General features: G+C 35.4%; 1 protein-coding gene across 1 annotated transcript; it reads right to left on the bottom strand.

Moving 5' to 3' along the window:
- Positions 1-3,360: 3,360 nt before the first annotated feature.
- TH1 (negative elongation factor complex member TH1) lies at positions 3,361-9,116 on the bottom strand. Its single transcript, XM_028300432.1, has 12 exons — positions 8,935-9,116; positions 8,615-8,840; positions 8,420-8,529; positions 7,782-7,889; positions 7,543-7,692; positions 7,208-7,338; positions 6,626-6,813; positions 5,947-6,187; positions 5,618-5,828; positions 5,388-5,528; positions 4,761-4,890; positions 3,361-3,459 (listed from the first exon to the last, which is right to left on the bottom strand). Exons 1-12 carry the CDS (start codon positions 8,992-8,994, stop codon positions 3,428-3,430), a joined length of 1,728 nt encoding a protein of 575 aa, XP_028156233.1. The 5' UTR covers positions 8,995-9,116; the 3' UTR covers positions 3,361-3,427.
- Positions 9,117-13,394: the final 4,278 nt, after the last annotated feature.

Below are 13,394 nucleotides of genomic sequence, written 5' to 3'. Positions count from 1 at the left end.
CTTTACAATAAGTACTTGAAAGAAAAAAAAATCTATAAAAAATTAAAAAAAATCTAAAAAATTTTGACCACTTTTTTGTCGATAAAAATAGGTCTAGTTTCATCTATTTTCATATGTACACTTTAACGTGACTCATACTGTATATCATTCTCGACAACGCGCCAGGCAAGGGGTGGTATGCATTGTGGTCACGGCACCGCCTATGTTTGAGTTCCACGCGAAAATATGTGGTAATTTAAATAATTAATTTCTCGGCCATTTCTTGATGGATTAAAAAAAAAATCTTCACCGTCTATTTTAATCCCATTCAGTGAAATACATAATAATGTTTTCAACATCAGGAAACTTCTCCATTATATTATTTCTTGATATTGTTTAGTTAGTTTGCAAAATTCACAACGGATGTCGGAAAAGGGGCTATGTCAAAACCTATAACGTAATCACTTCTTAAAATTGAAAACACAAACATAGTTAATGTTAACTTTGTTAGTTCTGTAGGGCTCCAGGTTCTTGCAGCGCCATTGAAGTTTGTAATTAATAGACTGAGACTGAACAGTGTTCCTTGAAATTCTCACATTTATTAGAATGAGTTTCTGGTAAATTAACTCCAAGAATAAATCAAAGTCTTTACAGCATATTTCGTTATTTCTTTATATTTTTGAATCCTAAAAATTTTATGAACGATGGTGGAGGTGAAAGGGTGAAGAAATATTTGAAAGTTACTGTTATTTTTTTTTATTTTTAAAATTATTTACATGTACTTTAAAGTAATAAACACTTAATTTTTGTTACACCACCACATAATGGGCCTTGCAGTGAACTGAAAGAAAGAAGAGCATTAGTTAGTATTAAATTATGAAAGCTTGTACCATATCACAAAAGACAAACAGCTCATACCAAATGAGGTAGGTTTTAACTAAGTTTTCTCTATACAATGTGTCCGGGCATGTAGTGATCAAACTTTAAGGGCGTGATCTATGGACAATTTTATCGATAAAAATACTTCAAATTTGGGGCTTGACCCATTTCCCGCAAAATAACGAGGATTTAAGTTTTTAATTTTTAGTTTTCACCTCTTCCTTCAAAAACAAGTGAAAACGTGAGTAACTTAACATTAATAAGCAAATGTTTTATATCATGCGATTGCCAATAAAATTATCTACTAGTAAAATTAGAAAACAGACACAAGTTTCATACATTTTAAGGGAGTAAGAATGGATTTAATTAGAAAAAAACATGACTTTGTTCACTTCTTTTTCCGTTATTTTCCAACACAAGAAAATCCAGGTCGTTAAGATATGTTTTATTTGCATTTTATTATTCGTATTTGAGCTATTCTACAAAACGAATGTAAATTTATTAGTCTCTACGTCAATAAGTTTCGACGTAATTGTTGAACAAAGATACCCCTTCCCAGCTATTCCATAGCGCGGCTAGTATGTAATCAGAATAGGTTGTGTGATTCTTTCAGGCAGTGCATTTTCGCATGTCGCGTGCGCTATGGAAACCGCTGGGAAGGGGTATCTTTGTTCAACAATTACGTCGAAACTAATAGACGTAGACTGATAAATTTACATTCGTTTTGTAGAATAGCTCAAATACTAAAAATACAATGCAAATAAAACATACCTTAACCTGGTTTTTCTTGTGTTGGGAAATAACTGAAAAAGAAGTGAAAAAAAAAATGTTTATTTCTAATTAAATCCATTCTTACACCCTTAAAATGTATGAAACTTGTATCTGTTTTACACTTCTGCCAATAGATAATTTTATTGGCTATCGCATGATATAAAACATTTGCTTATTAATGTTAAGTTACCCACGTTTTCACTTGTTTTTGAAGGAAGAGGTGAAAACTAAAAATTAAAAACTTAAATCCTTGTAATTTTGCGAGAAATGGGTCAAGNTACGAAAACGGCATAAAATCTGATAAAAATTGCCAAATAAATGAAAAATAACAAATATTGCCACTCAAACAACTCGACGCGTTAGATGACAGTGGATGACAGTTGTGAGATGTCAGTTATCTGTCAAATATTCTCTTAATCTTCTTTTTTGATGAAGTTGGCAATACACGTCGAGGTCGACTTGATTTGTGCCATTTTGAAGTATAGCCTGACCAGGAACATAAAAACCCTCGCCATGTTGCGGAAAACTAATGGTACTAATTTCTTTTAATGGCAACAGTAACTGAAAACTTCATTGACATGTCACCTTGCATGTCAGTCTATTGCTGTCAAAGTGTAAACAAACTTTATTTTAAATGTGCGCAATTGGTTTTATGAATTAAATTGCTAAAATAATTTTTANCCCAAGTGGTCAAAAGGATAGAAAAAATGCTTCAAAATCATTTCGCCTATGCTATGGGGATATGTCTATGCTCCGACTATAAAGAAATAGTGGCCAAAATGATTGCTAGTTTTGGTGTAATGGGTTGTAACATGAGCATTAAACTTAATTTCCTTAATTCGCACATTGATTACTTCCCAGAAAATCTAGGAGCCGTTAGCGAATAACAAGGCGAAAGATTTCACCAAGATTTGAAAGAGCTTGAAGTCCAGTATCAAGCAAGATGTAATACTAGCATGATAACGGACTATTGTTGGTTACTGAAGCACGACTATCCAAACCGGAAATTTAAGCGAAAATCGAACAACCGAAGCTTCCAGAAAAAAAGGACCAGGTTTCACAAATAAAATTTACATGTAATTTAGACTAGTAAATAGTTATCATTATATTTTAGTAGTTTTTTAAGTTAAAAGTAATGTACTTCTTTAAATATATATTTTTTTAAGTGAAAACTTGTGATTTTTTCCTATTTCCTAATCTGTACCTTTTTTTTGAAAAATCTGGAGGTGATGGAGAAAAACTAAGTACATATTCGTAATCAGCGCACCAAAATACCTTAGAATCAGCTATCAAATTCCAGAGAGGAAGTTATGACCCTCATTTTGCAGGCCTGTGTAATGTTTTCAACATCAGGAAACTTCTCCATTATATTATTTCTTGATATTGTTTAGTTAGTTTGCAAAATTCACAACGGATGTCGGAAAAGGGGCTATGTCAAAACCTATAACGTAAACACTTCTTAAAATTGAAAACACAAACATAGTTAATGTTAACTTTGTTAGTTCTGTAGGGCTCCAGGTTCTTGCAGCGCTATTGAAGTTTGTAATTAATAGACTGAGACTGAACAGTGTTCCTTGAAATTCTCACATTTATTAGAATGAGTTTCTGGTAAATTAACTCCAAGAATAAATCAAAGTCTTTACAGCATATTTCGTTATTTCTTTATATTTTTGAATCCTAAAAATTTTATGAACGATGGTGGAGGTGAAAGGGTGAAGAAATATTTGAAAGTTACTGTTATTTTTTTATTTTTAAAATTATTTACATGTACTTTAAAGTAATAAACACTTAATTTTTGTTACACCACCACATAATGGGCCTTGCAGTGAACTGAAAGAAAGAAGAGCATTAGTTAGTATTAAATTATGAAAGCTTGTACCATATCACAAAAGACAAACAGCTCATACCAAATGAGGTAGGTTTTAACTAAGTTTTCTCTATACAATGTGTCCGGGCATGTAGTGATCAAACTTTAAGGGCGTGATCTATGGACAATTTTATCGATAAAAATACTTCAAATTTGGGGCTTGACCCATTTCCCGCAAAATAACGAGGATTTAAGTTTTTAATTTTTAGTTTTCACCTCTTCCTTCAAAAACAAGTGAAAACGTGAGTAACTTAACATTAATAAGCAAATGTTTTATATCATGCGATTGCCAATAAAATTATCTACTAGTAAAATTAGAAAACAGACACAAGTTTCATACATTTTAAGGGAGTAAGAATGGATTTAATTAGAAAAAAACATGACTTTGTTCACTTCTTTTTCCGTTATTTTCCAACACAAGAAAATCCAGGTCGTTAAGATATGTTTTATTTGCATTTTATTATTCGTATTTGAGCTATTCTACAAAACGAATGTAAATTTATTAGTCTCTACGTCAATAAGTTTCGACGTAATTGTTGAACAAAGATACCCCTTCCCAGCTATTCCATAGCGCGGCTAGTATGTAATCAGAATAGGTTGTGTGATTCTTTCAGGCAGTGCATTTTCGCATGTCGCGTGCGCTATGGAAACCGCTGGGAAGGGGTATCTTTGTTCAACAATTACGTCGAAACTAATAGACGTAGACTGATAAATTTACATTCGTTTTGTAGAATAGCTCAAATACTAAAAATACAATGCAAATAAAACATACCTTAACCTGGTTTTTCTTGTGTTGGGAAATAACTGAAAAAGAAGTGAAAAAAAAAATGTTTATTTCTAATTAAATCCATTCTTACACCCTTAAAATGTATGAAACTTGTATCTGTTTTACACTTCTGCCAATAGATAATTTTATTGGCTATCGCATGATATAAAACATTTGCTTATTAATGTTAAGTTACCCACGTTTTCACTTGTTTTTGAAGGAAGAGGTGAAAACTAAAAATTAAAAACTTAAATCCTTGTAATTTTGCGAGAAATGGGTCAAGCCCCAAATTTGAAGTATTTTCATCGATAAAATTGTCCATAGATTACGCCCTTAAAGTTTGATCACTACATGCCCGGACACTGTATAAGTATCGTATATTATTGAAATAAAAATTAACTCTTTATTTTGGATTATTTCACTGAAGAGATTTATTTTTCGGGTTCCGTCTTTTTCACACTACATTTTATACATAACGAAAGTTAAAGTGAAAATTACCAATAAATTCTGAAACGGGGTCATTTTCTCCTTCTGCTCTCATTGTCCCAGTAATTTCTTCATTTTCAACCATCGGTAATACCAATTGCACAAATTCTGGCGTGTAAGGAGGCGCTATTGCATCTAAAACCTGAAAATTTACAATGTAGATGGTATTGCAATAAGGTGCACATTAAGCCTGAAAATGACCAATGTAACAAAATTGGGACAATTTATGCATTCATAAAGGTGCTGATAGACTTGAGCATTCACTTGTAACAGAACATCGAGCATTCGCCGTTTTTATATTTGTCGAACTGAACAACGAGCCGTCCAAGCATAGAGCCAAACATTGCTATGAACGTTTTCATGAGCATTCTAGTGAACGCTCTAAAATAACAAATACTAATTATTTTACAACACACTGGAGCTGGAGAGCAACAGGGTTGCGGGGAGGGTCGTCGCAGAGCGGCGGGGCGCGGAACGACGACCGAAGCTTGGCTCGCCAAATAGCTCGAAGCAATGCTCGCTAGAATGCTATGCTAAAATATTCTCGTATTTTTCTTTGATGTAACATTCGCACAAATGCTCATTACAAGTGAATGCTCAAGTTTATCAGCACCTTGAGAGATTGAAAACAAACTATACCTCAGTAATAAAATATCGAATCAAGGAAATGTCCGTATCGCCACGCTGCCAGCATTGCTTGATGTACCGTAGTACGGGCACCACGCAGCCACGACTAAGCAGGTTCACCATACGATCAAGAAGCATTTTCTTTAATTGAAGCTGAAATAAAATTTGAAAAAACAATTGATCCACCATAATATTGTTAACTTTTTTTAAATATATGACGTAACTTGAAAAGGCTATCAAACCTGAACAAGAATTTCTAATTCGTCTTGCGGTGATTCGAACAATTGAACGAGCAGCCACAGAAGTCTGTGATGAAGTAAATGATGACACGATGCGACCTCATCCAGGAGTGCTAGATGAACGGGACAATGTTCAGTGCAGAGTTTGAAGTATGAGGGTTCAGTTACTACACATTCCACCCACACCAGTACTCCCATACCAACGACTGGAAATCTGCGACATAAATATTCATATTAGGATGAGTTATAGGGGTTTTTAAAATTGTAAAAGAAATACACGGTTCATTGCTTGTTTGTACCCTTCAATATCTATAGTAATGTTTCGTCGTTACCTTATACAGTGATACAAAGTAGGAAGTTCCGCAATCAATTCGCTGGAGCTAGCAGAACTGCTACAAACGGCGTGGACTTTTTCAATAGCCTGTACAGTAGCTTTCAATTCATCTTTTACTGGACGTCCAGGCGAATGCCCTTCGCATACACTAGCAGCATAGGCTAACAAGTACATGTATTTGGATTTGTGTTCTGGATTTAACTTGCTGCCTAATTTAAAAAGCGCATCGACCAGGAGTTCTAAAACCAACAAAAATCTGCATGTACAAGCACAATATAGCATAACATAATTTGGATTTGTTTAAAATAATTATTAAACTCTTAATTCAACATTAAATTTTGTTCATCTTATTGATTGTAACTTTTGCCCGCATCACCAAGAGTCTGTTACAACAAGAACTCTCATTTCAAACACCGGGATACTATCCAACTTTTATGGGTTTAGTGGTAAAAGGTATCAGACAGATACAGAGTAACAGACTTTAGCATAAATGTAAATATCACGGGCTTCAAGCCAGACTGTCGTATAAGCAATTTTGAAACACCAACTTATTATATGGTTATTGTATATTACAACAAGTTACATAGTAATCCGATAAGCAGATATTTCCTGGGCCATATCAAGCTTTTGTATTTATGATACGTAGGATTTATTAATATTAACTATCCGCATCGTACCTAGAAACTGGGGTATTCTTAAAAGATGTACTGGCGGTGGTTCAGGCTGCGTGTACGCGCGGAAGAGCACGGATATGTCGGCGGGGTTGAGCGCGCCGCGCGACAACATGGCCGCCAGCGCCGTGCGCGCGTTGCGCCAGGACTCGCCCGCTGTCAGCGCTAGTGTTATTGGAGTGACGTCATGGCCGCTGGAAATAATAGCACGTTATTTTATATTTCATTTAACTACTAATTTCCATAGATATACAAGAATATTTGTTATTATATTTTATTCACTACAATGTATTACAACCACTAAGCATGGATTCCACCAAAGAAGAGTAAATATTGATCTCAGAATAAATCGTCACTTAATCAACATTTTAACATATTTCCCATACTGAAACTGCCAATGTGCCAGTTATACCTGGAGTTATTCTCGGATAAAAGTTTGGTCGAATCATGCCTAAGAGTTACCGCCATCATTAATGATTTGAAATTTATTTAGACATGTTAAAGATTGCTGATGATTTATAGGTACAACATAGAACGTACAAGTGATGACACTTAAATAAGATACAAATTTTTAAGTATTAAAAGTACCTTTGTTGAGCACATCGAGTAATTTCTTGTCCCAGTCTTTTCATTATCGCACCACCCCTTGGCTCTTGAGATAAAATGTGCACTATCACTTGGCTGTATACATAGGTATGAGCACCGTGACAAACCATTTTCTGAAAGTAGTTTAGATAAACTTAGCAATAATCATAAATTAGAACAACAATTATAAAAACTTTGCCACAGAGCAATAGGCCAAATGAATATTAGTTTAATCCTTCAAGGCCCGCGAATCTAGACACAATAGATAATCAATTGTTATGGCATTAATGTATGCCGTCTGGGACTTTAAAGGTTAAATGCAATTTTTTTTTTCTTACAGCACATTCATTAACACTATTTTGCCAGTCATCTGAACTTTGTAAGAACCCAACAATAGCAGATTTGAGGACCCTCGAAAATACTTCAATTTGCTGAGCAGCTGTTGAGATGCTTGTTATTTCTCCTTGGAATCCTGCATCAGATATTAACTGAAATACAAAAAAAATGTTATGGACTTATTTTAGAGGATAATTTTTATGTTAGATGCATTTTTATAGATGGAGATTTATTTACTAACCTTTATAGTGAAGTTTAACATTAGACAATCAGGATATTCTTCAGCCAAACGATATATCAATGACCGCCAAGTTGGATGTTCAATCATTTCTGTCAGCCATGCGGGTGTCTATACATAAAAATTTCATTAGATGCACTTAGTTTTAGTCTTAGAACACAACAATATTAGCTCTATAAGCTGGCTATGAGTACTTGTAACAAGCATAAAAAGCTTAAACCTTCTTTAGCTTTAGCAACAAAACATAGATTTTATTAAATGCAAGTTAAAAGCAATAACTTTGATGTTAATATTGACTGACAATTCAGTTTTAGTAACATAACTAGCTTTTGCCCGCGGCTTCACCCGCGTGAAATTTAGTTTGTCCCAAATCGTCGAAAATTATAGCCTGTATGTTATTCTGGGTTATAAACAATAATACTGTAAAGTTTCATCAAAATCCGTTCAGTAGTTTTTGCGTGAAACAGTAACAAACATGTTGACATCCAGACATCCATACAAACTTTCGCATTTATAATATTAGTAGGATATACCTAAAAGTGTTTTTTTTTTATAAATCTCTTCTTAGAATTTATGATCAGTTTATCAAACTAAATAAATAAATAAAATAAATGAACTATCATACTCTAAATTCTACATACTTCTCCTTCTTCTGTAAATATTGTGTCTGCTTTTTTAGGATCAAATGTTTTCAGTATCATGTCCTTCAAATGATTTTCGACCATAGCTTGAACTTCTGTGACTTTAACACCTAATGTAAAAAGAAAAATAGATGTAAGTAAATAATTACATAGGCAGCGCAAAGTACATAACCATATTTGATCAATAAAATTTACCTCCAAGTATGAGCCATTCTGCCAACAAGTTTGCCATTTGAGCCACTGCGCTGTAATTTATTGATAATTGCTCAATTACTTGTTCCGGATTGCCTCCAGCTTGGAAATATCGTTTCAGTTGGCCGAATATACCAGGTTCCATGATGTAGTCTGGAGTTTTGAATTTTTCCAAACATTCTTGCAACACTTCTTCTGGATTTTCAATAATATCATCACCACCTTCATCCTGAATAAATAAATGATTGGGAAGTGTTACATTAACGTTAGAGAGTGCTTTAAATAATGGAAAATTGTGGAGCACAAGTAAAACATTCCCGTACTTCATAATGAGGATGACTTGATGATTCCCACACACGTTCTTCTTCGTATTGGCTCGGCATTGTTAGTGAAGTTACGAAAACGGCATAAAATCTGATAAAAATTGCCAAATAAATGAAAAATAACAAATATTGCCACTCAAACAACTCGACGCGTTAGATGACAGTGGATGACAGTTGTGAGATGTCAGTTATCTGTCAAATATTCTCTTATTCTTCTTTTTTGATGAAGTTGGCAATACACGTCGAGGTCGACTTGATTTGTGCGAGTTAGAGTAAGCGCACACCGTTGATTTTTCGTCGACCGATAGTTTAGTCGGGCTGTTGATCAGTATGGGCATGTATGGGAGTGCGCACACTACACCGATTCGATTTGGCCGATTCTTCATACAATTTGAAATCGGGCACAACTATCGGCCAACTAAAATTCAACGGTGTGCGGCCGTGTGCGCCTACTCTTAACAAAATGAGATCAAGTAATGATATAATGAAGATGAAGGATGATAGATGATACTCCTTCTCACCATTGAGTCTCAGTAAAGTTGTGGTGCTTTACTGAGACCTCCTATGGACAACTTGAGAGAACCAAAAGAATTACGATGCACTGTTCTGCTTCACTCGCCCACACTCATGCACGTACATGAACACTTAATGGTTAATAATCCACCATTATTACACATTAACAGTCGCCCAAACACGAATTTGAGGAAATAAAACAAAACCGCTAACATGACGCTTTAGTCCAGTAGAATTAGCTTTTAAATCGGAAATAATTCCTACAAAAGATTTGATTGTTTTAATGGCTTCATTGGTTGCCTATTAAGACTCTCCTAAGTTTTCGACTTCGACGGAGTTGTGCTTAAGTGGTGGGGGCCCCCGAAAGAGGCATTTTTTCGGTTTTCCGGTTATACCGCGTAAAGGACTTACCCTATCAAAAAGTGGTCTTCATGTCGGTTGAAGGGCACTTAATCCTGCATTGAATAAGACCAAATTCATATGTTTTGGACAAACCGTTCTCGCGCTATAGTTCGGCAAAGTAGAAAATATACGTATAATTAATGACCCTGTCCACGTCCAATGGTTTGTTACCCACAGGCTTCCAATTCTTGAAAAGGGCCACCTCAACCAGTGTAACCCTATCAAGGCTTACGAGCTTGATGCGCCTATCCTTGTTCGTCCCAGCCGTTCCTTAACTGCGGTTGCTGCACCTCTTCCTGGCACTCACCTGAACGACTCTGTGTTACCTACTGTGGCTGCCCCTCTTCCTTGTATCCTCCTGCATGACTACATTGCCTAGCCGTATGCCTGGTCTAAGGTTCGACGCCAAAAATCAACAACAACAAGTTCATATTAAAACGCTGAAGAGTTTTTTGTTTGTTTGTTTGAACGCGCTAATCTTAAGAATTACTAGTTTGATTGAAATCATTATTTTTGTGTTGAATAGCTCATACATTGAGGAAGGCTATAGGATATATACAATCACTCTACGACTAATAGAGGCGAAGCAGTAAAGAAAAATGTTGCAAGCACGGGAAATAGTATTTAAACTATTTTCACTCGTACGAAGTTGATTTTGTGGCGTCGAACCTTGGACCAGGCATATGGCTAAGCAATGAAATCGTACAGGAGGGTACAAGGAAGAGGGGCAGCCACATTAGGTAACACAGAGTCGTTCAGGAGAGTGCCAGGAAGAGGTGCAGCAACCGCAGTTAAGGAACGGCTGGGACGAACAAGGATAAGCGAATCAAACTCGTGAGCCTTGTTAGGGTTACACTGGTTAAGGCGACCCTTTACAAGGCTTGGAAGCATGTGGGTAACAAGCCATTGGACGTGGAGAGGGTCATTAATTATACGTATATTTTCTACTTTGCCGAACTTTAGCGCGAGAACGGTTTGTCCAAAACATATGAATTTGATCTTATTCAATGCAGGATTAAGTGCCCTTTAACCGTCATGAAGACCACTTTTCGATAGGGTAAGTCCTTTACGCGGTATAACCGGAAAACCGAAAAAACGCCCCTTTCGGGGGCCCCCACCACTTAAGCACAACTCCGTCGAAGTCGAAAACTTAGGAGAGTCTTAATGGGCAACCAATGAAGCCATTAAAGCAAACAAATCTTTTGTACGAATTATTTCCGATTTAATCAATTTTTGTGTTTAATTCTACTGGCCTACTTCAGATTCCCGCCAAGAAGTCCGTCTCAAGTGTCAATCAATCAACACATCGGAGTCGTTTATAGCATTATTCAGTATTTATTATTATTACCGTCACGTTGATGGTATGTAAAATATCGTCGACGCTGCGACGTTTTTATGACGTGACGCAGCGCAAGGGACCAATGGGGTCTCACCCGAATTATGCCCTAACTGCGCACCTGGCAGCCATGACCTACAGAGAACTGTCACACCAAACTCAATGATAGGGGGGCGCCACCATCGTAGTTTCCAACATGGCAAAAAATCGGAACCTGCGATCCGGTCACGGTAATACTATCATACAGTATTGTAACTTCATATAAACGGACGAAACGCGAGCTTTCCTTCGAAATTCAAATCTCGGTATGCGCTCGACATGCAAAAGTCGGGGGTGTCGCGAATGTGCCACAGTAATAAACGGAAGATGTGTTGTTTTTTAAACAGTAAGCGCTCTTTTTTATAAAAATAATTACAAGCATCTATTTATACAGAGTGTTAGGTAAATGGGTTTTATAAGCCGACACTAGCCCATGTTAACATTAAATGGTATGGTGAAGTCAGTGATATCATCATATTATTTTTTGAATTTTCATACAAAATAAAATTAATAAAATCAGATTGGTACTAAAAATTAAAATTATTAAAATGATGATATAATTTTTCTGACATCACCATACCATTTACAGTCGTGGTCAACTAATTAGGGACGTTATACACTCAGCGGCACGGAATTTGGCCCAAGCCTAAACACCCTGTTATGAAGCCAAATAGGTGTTGTATACCTAAGTTTCGTGTGACATGTTANTTGGCATCCAGAAAGGTAGTTATGTAAATACAAAGGAACAAATAAAAAACCAGTAAATTTTAACATTTCACATGTGATAGATAGATTTTAGTGCTCTAAATATCGATTTTTGAACGTCAATACCTAAAGAACCGTTTGAGGTATATTTATGAAATTTGAAGCTGATGTATATCTTGCAAGTCTCAATACATGAGCCAAATTTGAAGTGTTAATGCACAGTACTTTTTGAGTGATGAGGAGTCAAAAGTGGCTCCAATTGGTTCGTCTAAATATACGCACGGTGCAGTCCCCTCCCTGGAACTAGGCTTAACATGCTCCCGCATGTCTAGAATATTAGCTCAATGTTGATTTAGTCGATTTTCTCCTGATGGAAACATGTAAGACAAAAATAAAATTTTCAATATTACAGACCTTCTAGAGCAGATGCCGCGAAAACTATACAAGATGTAGAAAAACTTCACTATCTCACCTGTAGCAAATTGAATAAGCTTTTTTTGGTTCATAGTAGTCATGTCACTAGGACGCATAGTTTCCGAGGATTAAGCGAAAAACCGAAAAGTGGTACCTTTAAACCGTAATTACTTATTATACCTAAAGTACCTACCTACATATTTTATGTTGTACATTACTGAGGATTTAGAATTTTAGGGGATCAATCTGCTAAGAAAAGAAAGATTATTTCGCGCTACTGACTTCTGAGGTCCCGGTTGTTTGAACCTAGTAACTATTTACACTTACGGCTCATTTTGAGCCTCATTAAAATGATTTATGTACAATAATCATGATTCTACTTATTACTTATCTCGCGCACTAAGTACACCTACAGCTCACTCTTGGTTGGACTGGTCTACTTTTTAGCTTTTAGAAAGCCCATATAATGAATTATTATATTAATAAAAATAAGAACAAATTTAGGCTATCAAATAGTTTATTTATTACTTGAAATTTATTTTAACAACGCAAGGAAATATTTTCTATCCATTACAGATATTCAATTAACAAAATAACTTACAGCTAATAGATATTATGAACATTATTAACGATGTCCCTATTGTTGTGCTCCGCGTGGACAATGCTTAGCATGTAAGAGTGTGACCATGCATTTAAATTGAGGGTACTAAACGTATACGGCGATAAAAAAATAATTGCGATACGAACCTGAAGGTTTTATAACATGGCATCTGCCTTTTAAAATAGGATCCATTTCAGTTTTATTGATTTCAAAATTAAAATACCCGAATAAAATAACTACCTACGTATTAAAGTAAAGAAGGAAAATGTTGTTCAAATCTCTAGCAATTGAAGCACCTAGTGCTTTTAGTAGTAATAATTTTATAAATTGTCTACATTTAATAGTTAAATAGATCGTCTTGCTAACGCATTATTAGGTATACTAAATGTAAATTGTGTTTAGATACCCTATTGTCTACCCGAATCGATATAAGTACCTTATGAAACGATA

Source organism: Ostrinia furnacalis, unplaced genomic scaffold, assembly GCF_004193835.3.
Source record: "Ostrinia furnacalis isolate ACB-3 unplaced genomic scaffold, ASM419383v2 OfSCF0710, whole genome shotgun sequence".
In the NCBI taxonomy this organism is placed as follows: Eukaryota; Metazoa; Arthropoda; class Insecta; order Lepidoptera; family Crambidae; genus Ostrinia; species Ostrinia furnacalis.
This window is presented reverse-complemented; position numbering and strand designations above follow the sequence as displayed.